Source organism: Leuciscus leuciscus (genome assembly GCF_965113295.1).
Source record: "Leuciscus leuciscus genome assembly, chromosome: 5".
NCBI lineage: Eukaryota > Metazoa > Chordata > Actinopteri > Cypriniformes > Leuciscidae > Leuciscus > Leuciscus leuciscus.
This window is the reverse complement of record NC_138729.1, coordinates 28,208,518-28,227,068: the sequence shown is the minus strand read 5'-3', so window position 1 is coordinate 28,227,068 and position 18,551 is coordinate 28,208,518. Positions and strand designations below refer to the sequence as shown.

The window sequence follows — 18,551 nt, the reverse complement described above, 5'->3', positions numbered from 1 at the left end:
TTCTTACATTCTCTAATAGATGTCTAAATATTTTAAATGGATGAAAAAAGAAAGAAGAAAGAAAGTTATGCAGGTTTGGACCGACATGATTGTGAGTAAATTATGACAGACTATTCATTTATGAGTCAACTATCCTTTTAATTTGTGTGATATACACCTCTAAAAAAGTTAGTTCTGATAAATACTGATTATCAAAATAGTGCATAAAGTTAAAACAAACTTACCCACTCCCATAGTTAGCAGTGGTGCAGGATCTCAAAGTTTCAGAGTTGATAATTCCACAACTGTGCTATATGTTTGTGAGAGAATAAGTGAGAGAGGAGTTTGGGTGTTTACAGGGAGCTTAAACTCTGGAGCGAATGCAAATCAGTAAAACAGGGAGGAGAGAGAGAGAGAGTGCGTGTGCTTCGCAAGTATGACCTTCAAACCCTTTGCTCTGACCTGTCTTATCCAGTAAACCTCAACACACACACATAAACACAAGCCTTTGGGCCATTTCTTAATATCTAACCATTGAGCAGTAGTGAATGTGCCCTTGCAATATGCTGACAAGGTCACTGAAGCTCATTGAGAAAGAGGCAGACCCTGAGAGACCGATTCAATCTCTGAAGGCCAAATAATCTGCTATAAGATAAATAAAAACATAAATAAGATAAATTCATGATGTTAACTCCAAAAAATTATTTACATTTATTATTTTAAATTATTTATTTAAATTATTATTTGTATTTTGTAATATACACTAAAATTATGTTGACAAATTACATTGAGATTTCAGAAGGGCTCCAAACAGTCCGTTTATCTGTTAGTTCTATTTCAGTGGGTAGTTAAAAATTAATCTGCAATTTTCTAAAGAACAAATAAAAAAGTGTAGAACAAATACATAACTAATTACTTCAGTTTCCAGTGGGTGTATTTATAAAACCAACAGATTGCTTCAGCAGTTATCTCTTGTTTTTTAAATAATTGCAAGTGGAAAATAGTGACTCTTCAGTCGCTCCTCTCTTCTGTGCACATACAGCAAGTGTGAGTTTACTCTCTTTCACTTTAATAAGCTGGAAGATAAATCTATCAAAGTATAAAAAGGGACTAAGTCAGGTTGTAAAGTTAATGATTATGACTATGTTAAAAGACCTTGATAACTTTCACCTTTTCAGAGAGGAAAGAATTTGTCTTCAAGGACAGTAATTATACATTTTCTGCAAATGTTGGCTGAAAAGCTCAAATAAAACCAACACTGTACAATTAAAAAGGCAGTAAATGTTTTTGAAACTCTTTTCGTGTAGTATTTATTCTTAGGAAACAGTAGTTGATGACCTCCTCAGAACATAATACAAAATATACAATGCATCCAGATAGAACTGTATTGCTTAAATTTTCTTGTATTTTGCTCCTAAAACAGTAATGTAGTCTATGTTTTATCAAGAACTTTCAGATCTCCAGAATAAAATAAATCTTATTTACAAAAGGATTAAAACTCTTTGGATCTTCATAATTAAAAAAATACATTTAAAATGTTACAGAAATATATATTTACTGCAGAAGTACATGTCACGTGTACAGTTTCACCTTAAATAATAAGAAAACATCTTTCAGTAAATAAGATTAATTCTGTGCAAAATGTTGTCAGATCTGTGATGTGTATGCAGCAGATAGAGTTAGTAGCCTATTTGTTCTTCAAGGTCGCAGAAGGTCATGGTCGCACTTGCTGTAATAAGGAAACAGAGTCAAGGATAAAAAAAGAGAAAAATAAATAAAAGTATGTAAAACTCATGATAAATTCACACCGTTTTGTGTCAGTATCTTCATTTACATTTAATATCAGTGTATTTTAATGTATATGTATGTGTGTGTGCACTTAAAAATGCAAAAGCAGTGTGTTTTTACCTGCATCTTGCCATATATCCACATTAAAAGTCTCCCTACGTTACTGTAGACCCCTGGACGGTTCTGTTTTCCACAGCCATCTCCCCAACTTGTTATACCTGTGAGATACCACTGATCATCGGCTTTACACACCAATGGACCCCCACTGTCACCCTGGAGAGAGAGATCGAAAAGTGAGGAAGAAGAAGAAATTATAAAAAAAACTAAACTAAACTAAACTTTAACTAAACATCAAGGGCATGGGTTTAATGTTGACATTAGAGAGACCCCCGGACCCATATTTAAACGAATGAAGGTTAGCAAAGGATTTTTCAACACACAGCTTATGAAACTGGACCAGTGATGTTATGGCGGATTGTGTGTTTAAGACCACATGCCCTGCCGTTCTGAAGGTTCGGTGGAAGGGCTTTGTGTTGGTGCGTTATGGTAGAAAACTGCTCCCCCCTACAGGAGGGTTCAGCAGGCACCACCTTCAAGAGCATTTCTATGTATTAGGGTTGAAGCTGCCTCCCCCTAATGGCAGGTTCCTTAAGTAGGCAGCTCCCTTATGTTTTCATGAAATTGTGGCTGCCTCCCCAGAAGCTGGGTCCCTAAGCAGTCCCTTTACGAATCATTGCAATGTACTTTAAGCTGTCTCCCCCTGATGTGGGTTCCTTAGGCAGGCGGCTCCTTCATGAACCTTTTAAAATGTATTAAGGTTGAAGCTGCCTCCCCCTAATGGTGGGGTCTTTAAGCAGGCGGCTCCTTCATGAACCTTTTAAAATGTATTAAGGTTGAAGCTGCCTCCCCCTAATGGTGGGTGCTTTAAGCAGGCAGCTCCCTTATTTCTCGTGAATTTATGGCTGCCTCCCCCAGAGTTTTGGGCCTTAAGGAGGTGGCCCATTCACGAACCTTGGCAACACATTAAGGGTTCCTTAAGTAGCCAGCTCCCTTATGCCTTGCGAAGCCATGGCTGCCTTCCCCAGAGTTTGGGCCTTAAACAGGAAGCCAGTCCATGAGCCACTGCAATGCTTTTAGGATTGATGCTGCCACCCCATATGGTGGGCTCCTTAAGTAGGCAGCTCCTGTACAACTCGTGAAGTTGAGGCTGCCTTCCCAGAGGTTGGGTCCCTAAGCAGGCGGTCCCTTCATTAAGTTATTGCCAAGGTGAGGGTGGTAGAACGAGTGAACCTTCCCCATTATGGCTTCTAAGCAAGGTCCTTGTCACAGCTTCTGAGCACTCGCGATCTCCAAGGTAAGGGGAGCTCATGTATGAGCATGTAGCCCCCTTTTGATTATCATGGGCAGCTGCCTCCTTCAAGTTTTTGGCAGGCGGCTGCCTTTTTCTAGTATGCTAAAGTTCAAGGTTGTAGATGCCTCTCCTTATCAGGATCTTATAAGTAGGTAGCTCCCTTGTGGCAATGAAGTCGTAGCTGCCTCCCCCAGAGCTGGGGTCCCTTAAGCAGGAGGTTCCTTTATTTATGCAGAGGGAACTGCCCCCTTTTTGGAGTTGTTTATAGGCAATTTCCCTGATACAAAACTTTAGCATACTCACAGGGTCGTAGCTGCCTCCGTGAACATTGAACTCCTCTCGATCGAGGGTATTTCTGTTGAGTCCTCGGCTTCCCAGAAACCCCATCTCTGGCCCTGGTGAGAAGCGGCTTTTTGCCTGAGTGTTCCTTCTCTCTGATTGAACACTCTTATTTCAGGAGTGCTGGCTGTGCGAGATGCTGACCTTAGGTCAGGCAGGCTAGCTTCCTTTTGTATTCCTGAAGCTGCAGCTGTCTCCCACAAGCTGGGTTTTACAAGAAGCGAGTCCCTTCATAAGTTTATACCAAGGTTGAAGCTGTCTCCCCCTGATTGCGGGTCCCTTAAGTATTCAGCCCCCTTAGGTTATGAGTGACAGGTGAGGAAACCATTGTTTTCCTTTGCCAGTATTCCCTTGAAGATAATGTCTAGAATAGAGGCTAGCAATACCAGACCTTTGAGCTCCACCTGTCTAAATGAAGAGGGCTTGGAGCTTGGGTGGTGGCCGTAGGGAATAATGTCACTGACAGTGCCGTGGACCTGAGTGAGGAAATCTGACTCCGGCATCTAAGTCCCTTGAGCATGGTGGCGTGGGCATTTGTTCCCTAAAGTGTCCTCTAAAGCAGTGTTCCCCAACCCTGCTCCTGAAGGACCCCCAACACTGCCCGTTTTCTTTGTCTCCATAATCAAACACACCTGATTCAACTCATCAGCTCATTAACCCATGTGATAATGAGCTGATGAATTGAATCAGGTGTGTTTGATTAGGGAGACAAAGAAAACGTGCAGTGTTGAGGGTCCTTCAGGATCAGGGTTGGGGAACACGGATACAGTGCGAATTCCCATTTGAAAGGAAACGTCTCATGTTATCCATGTAACCATGGTTCCCCGAGAAGGGGAACGAGACACTGCATCTCTCTGCTATGCTTTGGGCCTGCCTGTTTACGTCTCCTTCAGACAAAGAAGTTGTTGACGTGTACTGAAGGTGCCCTCTTGTACTCAGGGTTGCACACGTAGCCACGTCACGGGCTGTCACCGGCCAATGACATTGAAGCATGTGCTTTAGACACCAGTCACGCTGGAGGCGTTCCCCAAAGTGTCCTCTAGAGCAGGGTTCCTCAAACTAGGTCCTGGAGGGCCGCAGTCCTGCAGAGTTTAGCTCCAACACTGATCAAACACACCTGAGCAAGCTAATCAATGTCTTCAGGATCACTAGAAACTCACAGCTAGGTGTGTTTGATCAGGGTCGGAGCTAAACTGTGCAGGACAGTGGCCCTCCAGGACCGAGTTTGAGGAACCCTGCTCTAGAGTCTATAGGATGCATTGTCTTGTTCCCCTTATCAGGAAACCATGGTTACATGCGTAACCTGAGAAGTTTTTCTGGGGTCTGAGCACTCTAAATGACACTAGTCTACTATTGCTAAAGTAGTCTTGTTTTTAATTTTGTGTATAGCTATATTTCAGCGAACAATTTGCTTGATACATTCCGTTTAACAACATTAAGTTAAAGTTAAAGAGGGTAAACTTTATCATTCAGCTGAACTGTTCACATATATTTAAACACTTACCGTATGGTCTCATTTCATGCATTAAATGCACGTCCTAGAGAGCATGCAGTTTTCCAATGTATTTGACTTCTCGGGTAATGTCAATGGTATATGACCCATTTTAGATGCGGTAGGTCCCTAGCGTCCCAACTAAATTACACCCTTGCACATTAACTAAAGCATTATGCATTGAGCAGTACAAAGTTTAAACTGCAATATCATATTTTACCAAAAGGTGGCAGTATTTGCATGCAAAGACAGCAAGCTTCTGAACATGAGAATGTATCTAACCTGGCAGGAGTCTCTCCCTCCCCTAAGATCCCCTGCACACTGCATGTTCTCTGTGATACTTCCGTAATAAACAGTAGGTAAGTTACACACAGATGAGTCTATCAGGTCTACTTTGACCTCCATCAAAGAAGTGGAAGTACTATCTGCGAACACACATGTGGAGAGAGGCCAGCGTTATTAATAGCCTACATCCAAACTCAGACAACAAAAAATGCATACACAATTAAACATACATACCAGCCTCTTGCCGGGTAACTCCAAAACCAGTAGTCCAGCACTGCTGGGCAGGAGAAAATGTCTGGCCAAACACAGGCAGGCAAATAGGCTGTATATTACCTTTAACAGTATGTACAAAACATGTCAGTGGTCATAAATGCCTCTTGACTTATATTAATGGAAATTTAGCTACAGAATTATATAATTTAAGCTATGACGTGCATCATATAATGTACTTGATTAATAAATGTGACTTTGTGTGTGTTTGTGTCTGTGTACAAACTCACTGGCAGGTTTATCGAGTTTTAGCAAGGCAATGTCATTGTTTTTTGTCGCTGGGTCATAATTCTCATGTAAAATTATTTGCTTTACATAATATGGGCTGGGAAGCCGGAGCTGGGACACCAAACCAATATACACTTTCCAGTTACTAGGCAACTGAGAGTCGCGTGTTTCTCTAAGAAAAGGGGAAAAAAGCTAATTCATTCATCTGTTCATCCATCCATGTTTTTTTGGAAATTGTTTACTAATGTATTCATTAATCTTAATTATAATTACAAGCTACAGTATATTGTTTCCAACATGTAGACTAGTCATCAAATCTTCTATCCATCCATCTAATGTAATGTATACTGACTTAGGGAAGCAGTGAGCAGCGGTAATGATGAAGTCTGGAGCCAACAGAGTTCCTCCACATGTGTGATACCCTTGGAAATGCAGGCTGGCCTGCCAGGGCCACTGACCGTCAGCAGCCACACTTCCCCCAATAATTCTTGTGGAGAAGGGTGGCTTTCCACATTCTGAACAGAGAAAGAACAGGAGGGAAAGGAAGAGAGTGTTTATACTTAGATAGCATTATCATGTGGCAATAACATGTAGCAACAGTATATAGGTACTCACTGCTGCAGTGCAGGGACACAGTCTGCTGACCAGGACAGGACGTACTACAAATAAAACAACATTGTTACACACACAATTGAGACCAAGAGTATTTTCAGTTTTTTTTGGATTTCTTTATGCCTTTCTGCTTCTAATTACACTGAATTATACATTTGGTTACACTTTATTTTAAGGTATCCATGCTACAGTGTAATTATACATTGAAGTACTGAGTAATAATAATTAACTACATGTACTTACTATAGGGTCAGGGTTAGGGTGTGGTTTAGGTTAGTTGCATGTAATTAAGCACAATTTATAGTAATTACTCTAGTGACTGCATGTAATGTGTGTAACAAAGACACTGTAAAATAAAGTGTTACCATACATTTTATACTTTTATTATTATGCATTGCCATATCCACAGTGCATTTGAAAATTAGTTATGGCATTCTTTGATTGCAGATGGAGAAATTAAGTTTATTCATTCTGTTTACACTGACAAGACAGAAAAAAGAAAAGGAAATTGTAGCTAGTTACATTTGGCCGAATTGGTTCGTATCTTATTCGTAGGTTTTCATATCTGCTTACGACTCAGAGTTAGGTTAGGGGGTGGACCTCCATGATTACCTTTTTTTCTCCAAAAAAACGTACGTTGTCATACAAATCACATTTTGTGAATTTCTATGGAATTGTACAGCTCTTAAAATATGTATGTTTTGTCATGAGATCAGGTATAATCTGTTGCTTTTTCAGGGCTATTGGAAAACAGCCTTTTTGCCTTAATAATTTAGTCTGACGTCGTCATTATTATTGTCTTTTATTATTATCATTATTGTCGTTATTTTTTTAACAGTCTATGGTTTCAACAGGACCAGGAAAGAAAATGCCTCTGCACTCAATTGGATCATAGACCTACAACCAATCAGAGCAACGAAGTAAGTGACGTATGTTCTTCAGTCATCTTTCCGATCGACAAATAACTCCTTGATCGCGGTTCTCTGTATGAGGTGCCCCTAGGGACATTATTCAGAATTACCATGCATATACATGTACTTTTCCTCTCACATACACATATGAAACCAAATTCATTCACATAATATAATGAAATGCTCACACACATACAAGTGAAATGCTTTTACAAACACAACTGAAACGCTCTCATGCATACAACTGAAAATATTACGCTCACACACACAACTGAAATGCTCTCATCCATACAACTGAAAATATTACGCTCACACACACACAACTGAAACACTCACACACACACAACTGAAATGCTCACACACATACAAGTGAAATGCTTTTACAAACACAAGTGAAACGCTCTCATACATACAGCTGAAAATATTACGCTCACACACACAACTGAAATGCTCTCACACACACAACTGAAATGCTCTCACACACACAAGTGAAATGCTCTCACACACACAACTGAAATGCTCTCACACATACAAGTGAAATGCTTTTACAAACACAACTGAAACGCTCTCACTTACACAACTGAAAAGCATTTCAGAATGATGTTGTATGCAAGCATTTCAGTTGTGTGTGTGAGAGCGTTTCATTTGTAGGTGTGTGAGAGCATTTCACTACGATTAAAACGAGGTGTTATTTGTGTATTAACAACATTTAGCTCACGAGTTATTGACCCGCGGGAAGTTCGCATCTGTGAATTTATGGCCAACTTGCGCTAGTTTACTATGCTTTCTTTCAACAGTCAGCTTCTAGTTCTTCGTCTTGAGGTGCACTACTGCCACCAACTGGACTGGAGACTTTAACCACCTTCCGTTTCAACTGAAATGCTCTCACACACACCACTGAAATGCTCTCACACACACCACTGAAATGCTCACACACCTACAAGTGAAACGCTCTCACACACACAACTGAAATGCTTTTCAGTTGTGTGAGTGAGAGCATTTCAGTTGTGTTTGTAAAATCATTTCACTTGTTTGTGTGTGAGCATTTCAGTTGTGTGTGTGTGAGCGTTTCAGTTGTGCGTGTGAGAGCATTTCAGTTGTGTGTGTGAGAGCATTTCAGTTGTGTGTGTGAGAGCATTTCACTTGTGTTTGTGAAAGCATTTCACTTGTATGTGTGTGAGCATTTCAGTTGTGTGTATGAGAGTGTTTCAGTTGTGTGTGTGAGCATAATATTTTCAGTTGTATGTATGAGAGCGTTTCAGTTGTGTGTGTGTGAGCGTTTCAGTTGTGTGTGTGTGTGTGAGCATTTCAGTTGTGTGTGTGAGAGTGTTTCAGTTGTGTGTGTGAGCATAATATTTTCAGTTGTATGTATGAGAGCGTTTCAGTTGTGTGTGTGTGAGCGTTTCAGTTGTGTGTGTGTGTGAGCATTTCAGTTGTGTGTGTGAGAGTGTTTCAGTTGTGTGTGTGAGCATAATATTTTCAGTTGTATGTAGCGTTTCAGTTGTGTGTGTGTGAGCGTTTCAGTTGTGTGTGTGTGAGCGTTTCAGTTGTGTGTGTGTGAGCGTTTCAGTTGTGTGTGTGAGCGTAATATTTTCAGTTGTATGTATGAGAGCGTTTCAGTTGTGTGTGTGTGAGCGTTTCAGTTGTGTGTGTGTGTGAGCGTTTCAGTTGTGTGTGTGTGTGAGCGTTTCAGTTGTGTGTGTGAGCGTAATATTTTCAGTTGTATGCATGAGAGTGTTTCAGTTGTGTGTGTGAGCATAATATTTTCAGTTGTATGTATGAGAGCGTTTCAGTTGTGTGTGTGTGAGCGTTTCAGTTGTGTGTGTGTGTGAGCATTTCAGTTGTGTGTGTGAGAGTGTTTCAGTTGTGTGTGTGAGCATAATATTTTCAGTTGTATGTATGAGAGCGTTTCAGTTGTGTGTGTGTGAGCGTTTCAGTTGTGTGTGTGTGAGCGTTTCAGTTGTGTGTGTGAGCGTAATATTTTCAGTTGTATGCATGAGAGCGTTTCAGTTGTGTTTGTAAAAGCATTTCACTTGTATGTGTGTGAGCATTTCATTATATTATGTGAATGAATTTGGTTTCATATGTGTATGTGAGAGGAAAAGTACATGTAGGCCTATATGCATGGTAATTCTGAATAATGTCCCTAGGGGCACCTCATAATTGGCGCCAGGATTTTGATTGTAGGTGGGCCTCCAGAAAACTGGATGGGCCAGTTAAAATAAGGCAAAAAATAAAAAAATAAAAAAAACGGGTTCCCCTTCATCTCCGTTTCAGCGCTTTTCTGGGCACTGAGGACAGCGACTCAGTAGCCTAACAGTTACCTGAATTTAATGGGTAATTAGCATAGGTAAAAAAAAGAAAAGAAAACTTAAACAGGAATTTTTGTTGCTTTTTTAATACAATTACAATTTCATTTAATTTATTGTTTAGTAAAATTATAGGCCTATTATTTTTAGTTTATTAACAGCAACAACAGCTGTAAAGATGAAGTTGACAATCGCCATATCTCCGTAGTGAACGCGCCTATAGAGAGAAATGCACATCATGGATTACATCTCTGATTATGTAGCCTATTTCTTTTCGTTTTAAATTGTTAAAAAGACATTTCAAGCTTTCTTAAGATATATTTCATGTCTGTGAGGCCTACGCTGAGTTTCGTTAAGTTAGGAGGAGAATGAGATGCGCTCCAGTTCACAAGCGGACGCCTCCATGATGGCCTATATCGTCTGCTATATTTGCTTCTTGGTTCCAGGCAATTGGTTGATTTTTTATTTTATTTAAAATTAAGATACAATTTATACAAAACGAAATTCACTTAAAAAAAGTCTTTCTACAAAATAAAACTTAATTAAGTGGTCAAAATCATGTCTGACCCACGCCATGTCTCTCGATATATTGCGCATCCTATCTTACTCGTGCGGTTCAATTTTCATAATCAACATAGATGAAAAAATAACATTATAATATTTTAACAAATATGAAACTAAATGAGCTTATTTAATGGCTACAACACGTATAGTAGACCTACAGACTCTCTATTTGTACAAATTGCTGCACATTCATTTTATTCTGAATTTTGCACACATAAGTTGAAAGTCATTTGTTTGTGCATAGCAAAACATATCTGCAACATTTATCAAGTTCACTGATAATTATGCGTGCATTTATTAATTATTATCTTAATGAATAATGAAACAAGGACGAAGCATGTAAACTGCATTGTTTGTTTAGAATGGAATGGATCGCAAATAGATCCGAACGAAGAAACGTACAAAACCATAGTAGAAAATGGGTGGGCCCAGACCTAAAATGGGTGGGCCCAGGCCCACCCGGGCCCAATGGTAGCGCCGCGGCTGATAAGGAGACTGAGTTTCAGATCTGATGTTGCAATTAAAGGAGTTAATATTGCTGATAAAAGATGGAATAATTGCTTTATTAGGAAGTTACTTACTGAATACAGCCCAATACCTTCTAAAACATACTGGCTTTCTAAAGTTGAGTGCATTGACTGGAAATATGCATGGTTGCTGCCAAAAAAATATTGCATAACAAATAAGGTGAGAGAAGTACATTTTAAGATACTTCATCTGGTGTACCCAGTTAAAACTCTTTTTCTTCGGTTTCGTGCTGATGTAGACGTTGAATGTGTTTTCTGTGGCACTGAGGAGGAAAGTATTGTCCATTTATTTTTTAGTTGCATTTACAGCAAAATGTTTTGGGTAGATTTGGAATGTTTTCTTTGTAAATGTTTAGGGATGAAAATTTGTTTTTCTGAAAAAGATGTTTTATTTTATTTTAATGGACATTATCTCTGTTTGATAATGGGAAAATACCATATTCATAAGCAAAAATGGGCTAAAGAAAAACCCAATTTTTTGTTGTTTCGGATAGAAATGAAGAGTTATATTGAGTTACTACTGGGTTGAAAAACAGCAAAGCAAAACATACTAGGTCTTTATGTGAAGCTTTTAGGTTATTTATTTGATGATCTCATACTCTTTTTCTTTTCCTTTTATATTATTTTCTTTTTCTTTTACTTGTATAATTCATTTTAATTTTGCACTATATTTTCTTTTTATTTTGTTGTAATGTTGAATTTTGAATATTGAATATTTGAATACAATTTTTTTTTTTTTGTTAAAATCTATTATCTGTATGTGACTGGCATTTAATAATAAAAAAAAATAAAAAAAATTTTTTTTTAAAAAGCCCGCCCGAACAGCTCTCTGGTTCGAGCATAGTTGCTCCACAACGGATCAAGTCCTGACCAAACTTCCCGACCTCAAATGTTGTGGGCGGGGCTAAGTTCGGCTGGCATGACATCCAGGCTATTAATAATTAATATGTAAATATACAATTTATTTGACAGTATTTAAAGAAACGAATTTTGTAATTGAGTTTTGTAAGGCCATAGAATTAGGTAACGTTACTTAGCATTAGCATATTAGCTACACATCCACTGATTGCCATAACTTTATCTCTCTTTTTTGTTGTTTTTGTTCTCTGTAGGTTATACTAGTTTTTTTCTGCTTATATGGGTTATTTTTTTCAGCAGTAAATAATGCCAGTTTCTTTTTTTTTATTATCATTTTTTACCTTATATTAACGCTCCCCTGGATGGTGTTTGTAAACTGACTGTTAATACTTTGAAAGGAGGATGAGTTGGTTAGCAAGAAACCATCTTTATGACTCCTGTGGAGCACATAAACCAAAACACACATGAATACAAATTCATACATAGATCCTCAATATTGTCTAATGCTTATTTGCTTGTGATTCAACGCCATGCCAGCTTCCATGGCTATTTTCATTGTGAAAACCAGGTTAAATGTAATAAACGAACATACAGTGATAGGGATTTGGGTAAAAAATCTATCTTTGATCCAAAAAATTATATAACTGAATCTTAACTGATTTTATAGAAAACCTTTTTAAATTGTCAATGTTGTGTAATGTGTGCTGTGCTTGTGTGTGTGCATGTGTGTGTGTGTTATACTTACTGTCTGAAGCCAAGCTGTTGGCAGGTTTGGTCAGCTATGTTTTTATTCCAGCCCTGTGCGCAGACTGGAAGGAAGACCCTGGACTTAAAGGTCATGACCTCCAATTCATTTGCTGTCCCAAACCGCACTATAGAAAGATTAAAGGCAAATCAGTGTGCTTCTTTCAGAATATCAACCATATATGATTTCCAAATGAAAAGAGATTTTAAAAAGTCAATTTGTTATTGACATATATTTCTGTGTGATTGACACTGACCACAGCGAGATTCATCACTGCCTTGAGAACAGTCTCTTTTCCCATCACAGTCAACTGATGAAGGGGGGCATGTGTCTGTCTCCTTCATTCTCTTGGAGAGAGTCCATAGTGTCGGCCCGTAACGGACTGTGCATGAGTTGAAAAATGAGTTTAAAAGACTTGTAAAAATGTACTCTTTATGGATGTTACTGTAGTTATGTAAGCGTTTAAGCTTTTATGTGAATACAATTCACACAACCCAAATTACAGTATTTGATGTTCTGGGCACAACTGTGTATATGACTACATACATACATACATTAAAATATATGCTTACCTCCCAGCCAAATGGCGATTACAACCAGCACTACAACAATAGTAACACCACTAGACCCGCCATAGCAACACCTTTTGCTCTTGCAGAGGACTTGCCTTCTCTGTGACGGGACTGCAAAAAGCAAACAAAAATGGCTATTGACAGTCTAAGATTATTTATTGCTTAAGTTATTTTTTAATGACCATGTTTTAAGACCTATATGTGTACAGTTAGTGTGTGTTAATAAGTGTTACTTGTCTCTGCTACACGAGGAGCAGGTGTTTGAGGTATTGGCTGAGGTATGTGGTACGGCTGGATTTGGTTGGCCGACAATGTCTGAAGACTCGTATATGAAGGTGGAGCCGTGTTCTGATTCACCACAGAGTCATATGAGGGTGGAGCCTCAGTCTGTATTCATAAAAATATAAATGCAAGATATTTACAAAGGAGCCTTTAAGGTAATAAATATCTCTATAAACACTGTTCGCTCTCATCTGTCATCCAGTTAAATTCACTGTAAACAACTTTACTGCCAATCAGATTTCAAATAAGTTGTTTATATACATTTATGATAAGTCTCATATTCAAGGCCCTGCTTTATGCAGTGGGATTGCTCTTCTTTTGAACAAGGACAGATTTCACCTTAAAACACGGAGGTCACGGAGTAATTATTTGTCATATGTTTAGTAAATGTATTCCAACATTATATTGTCATAATTTAAGTACAATTATCATTTTAAGATAATTTCATGTTCAAATGACCAAATTATTGGTCATTTGAACCATTCTATCATTGCCAAATCAATTTTAGAACTTTATTCAAACATTTTAATCCTCATTTCTAGTAAATTAGAATGTGTGTGTGTGTGTGTGCGTGCGTGCGTGCGTGCGTGCGTGCGTGCATGCGTGTGTGTGTGTGTGTGTGTGTGTGTGTGTGTGTGTGTGTGTGTGATGCAGATTTTTCTAATACAAATTTTGACTGGGGGATTACCATGATTACAATGTGAGACACCAAAATGACCATTCTACTTTTTTTGGTCTTGCCTGGTCAAATGTGTGAGCATGCAATGAACCTCTTGCTCCATATTCAAATGAGTGTTTAAATGTCCCCATACACAGATCTGTGTACATACATAATTACATTATAAAGACAGCAGCAAGACGTTGCATGGAGTTGACAGAGCAATTTAGACATCTCAATCAGGTGTCTCAGCTATTGCATTATACACATATAGCCTAAGCATTGTTTGTCTTGAATTTGTTGTACTGTTTTTCATAATGAAACCGGACCTATATTTAGGCCTGTTTCACATCGCACACATTGTGTAAATGAATCTGCAATGCCTCTGCAACAGCATGCTCAGGTTGTGCTTTCAGCAGCTGCAGCACTATGCAACAAAATAAAGTGATTTCTGGTACACTGAGTTTTTATTTTAATTTTATTTTTTTATATTGCCCATTTATTAAAAAATGGTTTTCAACTGTGAGACTTGTACATAACACATGGCAGCATATATTTATTTCAGCCCACATATTAGCAGGTTACGATATTTACACCTGCATAAGCAGCACATATTGAGTACACAGTATAGATTCAACATTGAGCCTATTTTTTGCCACACATAGTTCACTGAACCCTTTGGATAAAAGCATCTGCTAAATGGTTAATAATGTAAGTTACACCAACAGGCACCTATAGTCTGACTAAATCCAGATGATTGAAATAGTTTTTGTGTATCTGTTCTCTGTATTTCAATCCATAGAACAATCTGTAATAATTGTTTAATAAACGATACCTTAAATGCTGATTTTAAACACATTGTTGTTACTAGGATTGATCTGTGAGGTTCAGAATCTGCCCTTCTTTGTTAAGGCATGTTGCAGATCTTATTCTCTCTAACAACACCCAGTTGGAACATGTTATTTATAATACACACAGTGAATCATTCACTTGGTTGCATAATAAGCCTCATTTCTATAACCAATTATGTTGCTAATTCTATTAAAACTTCAAAACAAATGGAGTTAGAATGTATGTGTTAATAATTAGTACAGGTCCCTTGGATACAAGTCAACTAAGACAAGTCAACGAGAAAAACATTACAGCAATAAGAACACGATACTAATTCAATTTCAGTGCTAGTCACTCAACATTTACAATAATATATTAACAAAACAACAAAACCACAGTCACATCAAAAATGCCCACAAAAAGAACTAATCACTAATTAAAAATACAAGGGAAATATTTATATGTTTGTATGTTAGCTTTGGAAATATTTTGTAAGGTATTAAAGTATTTATACCTGTCTGTGCTCCATGTGAGTATCCGTTAAAATAGATCGGTGGACTCTACCTGTACTTCAGCTATGTGTTTATTCTCTGTCATGCACCTGCTAGTGACACAGTACAACTATTACATCATCAGAGCAGGACAAACCCTGAGTAACTCATGTCTTCCTCTCTCTCTCTCTTTCTCCTGTTCAACTGGTTTTACAGGCAGCCTTTCAACGTTTCTTAACAACATGTCCATAGAAACATTGTAGTGCAGATACACACGCAGAGAACAGAATTTTCCATCAACTGCTTTCATCATAAATGAAAGCACAACAGATTTGGGGAAACAGGAAACTTGCTTAATTGATGGTATCAGATTGTCATTCTCCATCACACAATGTTTACCCATATTTCACATTTCATACAATAACCCACACAACTTCAGAATAAAGGCAAGATAATGTGAGGGTTGAAAATATTAAGACTGACAGTGCAAAGATATGAATAATCACAGAATAATTGGAACCAGAGAATAATGGACACACTACACACGCACACACATTCACATATGTGCACAGTCACAAACAAGTCAAGTCAAGTCACCTTTATTTATATAGCGCTTTTTACAATACAGATTGTTTCAAATCAGCTAGATAACAGGAAAATAATGCAACAAAGTTTGTTTCTAGAAGAAAATAGCATCACAGTCCAGCTTAAGTAAATTCAGTGATGGTTCATTTTTGTTGTAAAAAAGTTATTAATTTAGTTCATTTATATATAGCCGCTCTGGAGAAAACGCAATATCATTGTCCAGCTCAGTTCAGTTCTCATATAATGATGTCAATGCAGGCAGATCAATTGTTAAATATTAAACTAAATGTCCCCAACTAAGCAAGCCAAAAACCAAAGGTGAAAAAGGCGACAAAATATAATCACATTTATTAATCCACTTCTAATACAAAAAATGGCAAATATGCATCAATATAGGTGTGTCTGACATATTTAAACACCTCTGTATCATGTCCAACTTTTATTTAGCAAGGTGTCTATTAGATGACAAACAAACAAAAGCGCCTGCCATTCAAGAAACAAATATTCTCTTCTGCTGTAATTATTTAAGGCATTTAAATCACACTGACAAATTCTCTTCATGCTAATTAAGCTATCTAAACTCAATATAAAGGATTTTAGGAGTTTGAGAAGTACATTTAAACCTAGTTTTAAATTAGGAATAGCATAGCCTACTAGCATCCTATACTCTTACTATTTATGCCATAGGCTATAGGCTATGACAGTATGCTAGCAAACAAGTATGGAAGAAATAGCAGGAGCATGCTAGTATGCAGTTCTGAATTCTACCACAGTCCCATCAAACCTGTCTCCAACTAATTATTTAATGCAGATCAGCTGAGTGATGGTGATAACTAGGAAGTCTCTAAACACTAGCGAGCTGGCAGTCAGTTAGGAAACCTTGTGAGATTCACGAATTATAACTGTAGGAAACAAACACCAGTTTAAGCACACATAATAACCTGTTTGTAATGTATTTAGCCATAGAAAATAGTTAGTGTTAGTGAAGTCTCATACACCACTAAAGAGAGGACTACCGGTAAACTCCACTGATTCGGCTAGTTTTCATTCTATCGGTCTTTCTTCTCCCAGTTTCTCATGGCCCTAAAGCTGAAACGAAGGCGAGAATTAAGTACGCTGAGGACAGAGGAGAGCAGAGCACGTTGGAGATTGACCATCATAAGCGTGTGCTGTGTGCTAGTCATTCTGACAGCCTTGATAGTGGGGTTGTACTTTAGTAAGAATCTATTGCCATGCCTTTCTGCTTTCTGCTTTCTGCTTTATCTCTTATCTTTATTTTTCTCTATTGTTCCTAATGCTATATGACAATCTTTGCCTTACATTGACTGCTAAATGTAAAGCTGCCTTGCAAATGACAAAAGTTCTCTGTTTTCAGCCGTTAGGACAGTGAATAGCAAGTTTTTCTTCTGCTCTGGCTCAATGAGGTTCATTTCAATAGCGAAGGCGTGTGATGGCAAGGCTGACTGCTCAGGTGGTGAGGACGAGATTGCATGTATATCCAAACTGTGGACCAATGACACGTATCCAGGTGATTATGCACACATACACTCTTAAAAATAAGGTTTTGTTGTTGCAGTGAATGCCTAGAACAACCATTTTGGGATCCCCAAAGAACCTTTCAGTCATGGTTCTTAAAATAACCATTTATTTCTTAGTGTGAAAATTGTGTCTTCATGGAGCTATAGATAAAGAACCTTTATTTTTACATCAAATATCAGTATACTTGCTTCAGTAAATTTTAGATGCATATGTAGGAGAACATGTGATTCATCTGTACTTACCTATGTAGTGAGGCTGATGGGGGACAGACTGGTCCTGCAGGTGTTCATTAATGAGGGTGGATGGAGAACAGTGTGTGCTAAAAACTGGAGGACAAAGCACACACGCTTAACCTGTCAACAACTGGGCTATACAGCGTAAGCAGAGCACATACATTGCACAGTGGTTATTAACTGATGGTCAGTAGTAAATGAAGCTGTTAAACCTCAGGCAAGTGCTTAAAAACAAAGCGAAATATTATACATTACAGGAGTCCGCGAAGTACACGAGTCCCGGTGAAGAGTCTGCTCTTCAACCCTCACAATGCATTTGCTACAGTCAGCAATGACTCCAAGAACTCTGACCTCCAGAGTTTCCTCTCAGTCAGGTGAGATATACTGAGTAAAAGTCAGTTGTGATAATTATATGTGGGAAATCACATTCCATTTACATACAGTATAGAAATAATGATGCTCTCTCTCACAGTGATAAATGTTCATCTGGCTCAGTGGTGTCTGTGTCCTGCTCAGGTAAGACTGTAGTGTGTGTGTGTGTGTTTATTGATCAGGTTTTGTGTATTAAAGGTTGGGCAAAATTCTGAAAATTACAAATTTGGCTCCTTTTAATTCATGATCTGGAATTGAATTTGCCACAGGCTAGCGCACAGGAAGTGGAATTTACAATTGAGTAAAATTCAAGTCTATCAAAAATCTATCTGTATATAAAGCTTATACAATATAACTTCAAGGCCTTTAAAATTGTTTTTGTAAAGTCACCCAACATTTCAAGCTTTTTTGACACTTTTTATTTCAAATCAATGTTTAATTGTACTTAATTTAATTCTAATTTGAATGTCCATTTTAGTTTAAGATTTCTTTTTAAATTCAAATTCAGGCATTAGTAAGCATACTAATATCGTTTGTGCATGTGTCTGATTACTATAAACGTGTCTGTTGTGCTTATGCAGACTGTGGGGAGGTGGAGGGAGTGGACCGTATTGTTGGTGGGGAGAACGCAGCAATCGAAAACTGGCCATGGCAGGTTAGTCTTCAATGGAACCACCAGCACATGTGTGGAGGAGCATTACTGTCCACGCAATGGATTATTTCAGCTGCT

The 18,551-nt window shown here is 38.1% G+C and overlaps 2 protein-coding genes across 2 annotated transcripts in view; one reads left to right on the top strand and one right to left on the bottom strand.

The window, feature by feature from the left end:
- Positions 1 to 224: 224 nt before the first annotated feature.
- On the bottom strand, positions 225 to 15,273 carry tmprss13b (transmembrane serine protease 13b). Its single transcript, XM_082169167.1, has 13 exons — positions 15,116 to 15,273; positions 13,064 to 13,217; positions 12,831 to 12,941; positions 12,515 to 12,640; positions 12,259 to 12,385; positions 11,855 to 11,950; positions 6,348 to 6,391; positions 6,085 to 6,247; positions 5,735 to 5,904; positions 5,469 to 5,567; positions 5,232 to 5,374; positions 1,888 to 2,040; positions 225 to 1,708 (listed from the first exon to the last, which is right to left on the bottom strand). Exons 1-13 carry the CDS (start codon positions 15,128 to 15,130, stop codon positions 1,694 to 1,696), a joined length of 1,416 nt encoding a protein of 471 aa, XP_082025293.1. The 5' UTR covers positions 15,131 to 15,273; the 3' UTR covers positions 225 to 1,693.
- Positions 15,274 to 16,528: 1,255 nt separating this feature from the next.
- tmprss4b (transmembrane serine protease 4b) overlaps positions 16,529 to 18,551 on the top strand; it is a gene marked incomplete at its 3' end in the record, with an annotated part of 3,674 nt that continues 1,651 nt past the window's right edge. Inside the window, exons 1-6 of the mRNA XM_082171694.1 lie at positions 16,529 to 16,893; positions 17,053 to 17,205; positions 17,467 to 17,593; positions 17,707 to 17,823; positions 17,922 to 17,965; positions 18,403 to 18,548. Of these exons, the coding sequence (XP_082027820.1) occupies positions 16,755 to 16,893; positions 17,053 to 17,205; positions 17,467 to 17,593; positions 17,707 to 17,823; positions 17,922 to 17,965; positions 18,403 to 18,548 (726 nt within the window). The 5' untranslated portion in view covers positions 16,529 to 16,754. The remainder of the gene's footprint in view (positions 16,894 to 17,052; positions 17,206 to 17,466; positions 17,594 to 17,706; positions 17,824 to 17,921; positions 17,966 to 18,402; positions 18,549 to 18,551) is intronic.

Coding starts and splice junctions, on each gene's coding strand:
- tmprss13b (XM_082169167.1), bottom strand. Junction 5,905..6,084: donor GCTGCTCACTGCTTCCCTAA/GTCAGTATACAT, acceptor CCCTTTTCTTAG/AGAAACACGCGACTCTCAGT. Junction 2,041..5,231: donor GAGGGAGAGACTCCTGCCAG/GTTAGATACATT, acceptor CTCTCTCTCCAG/GGTGACAGTGGGGGTCCATT.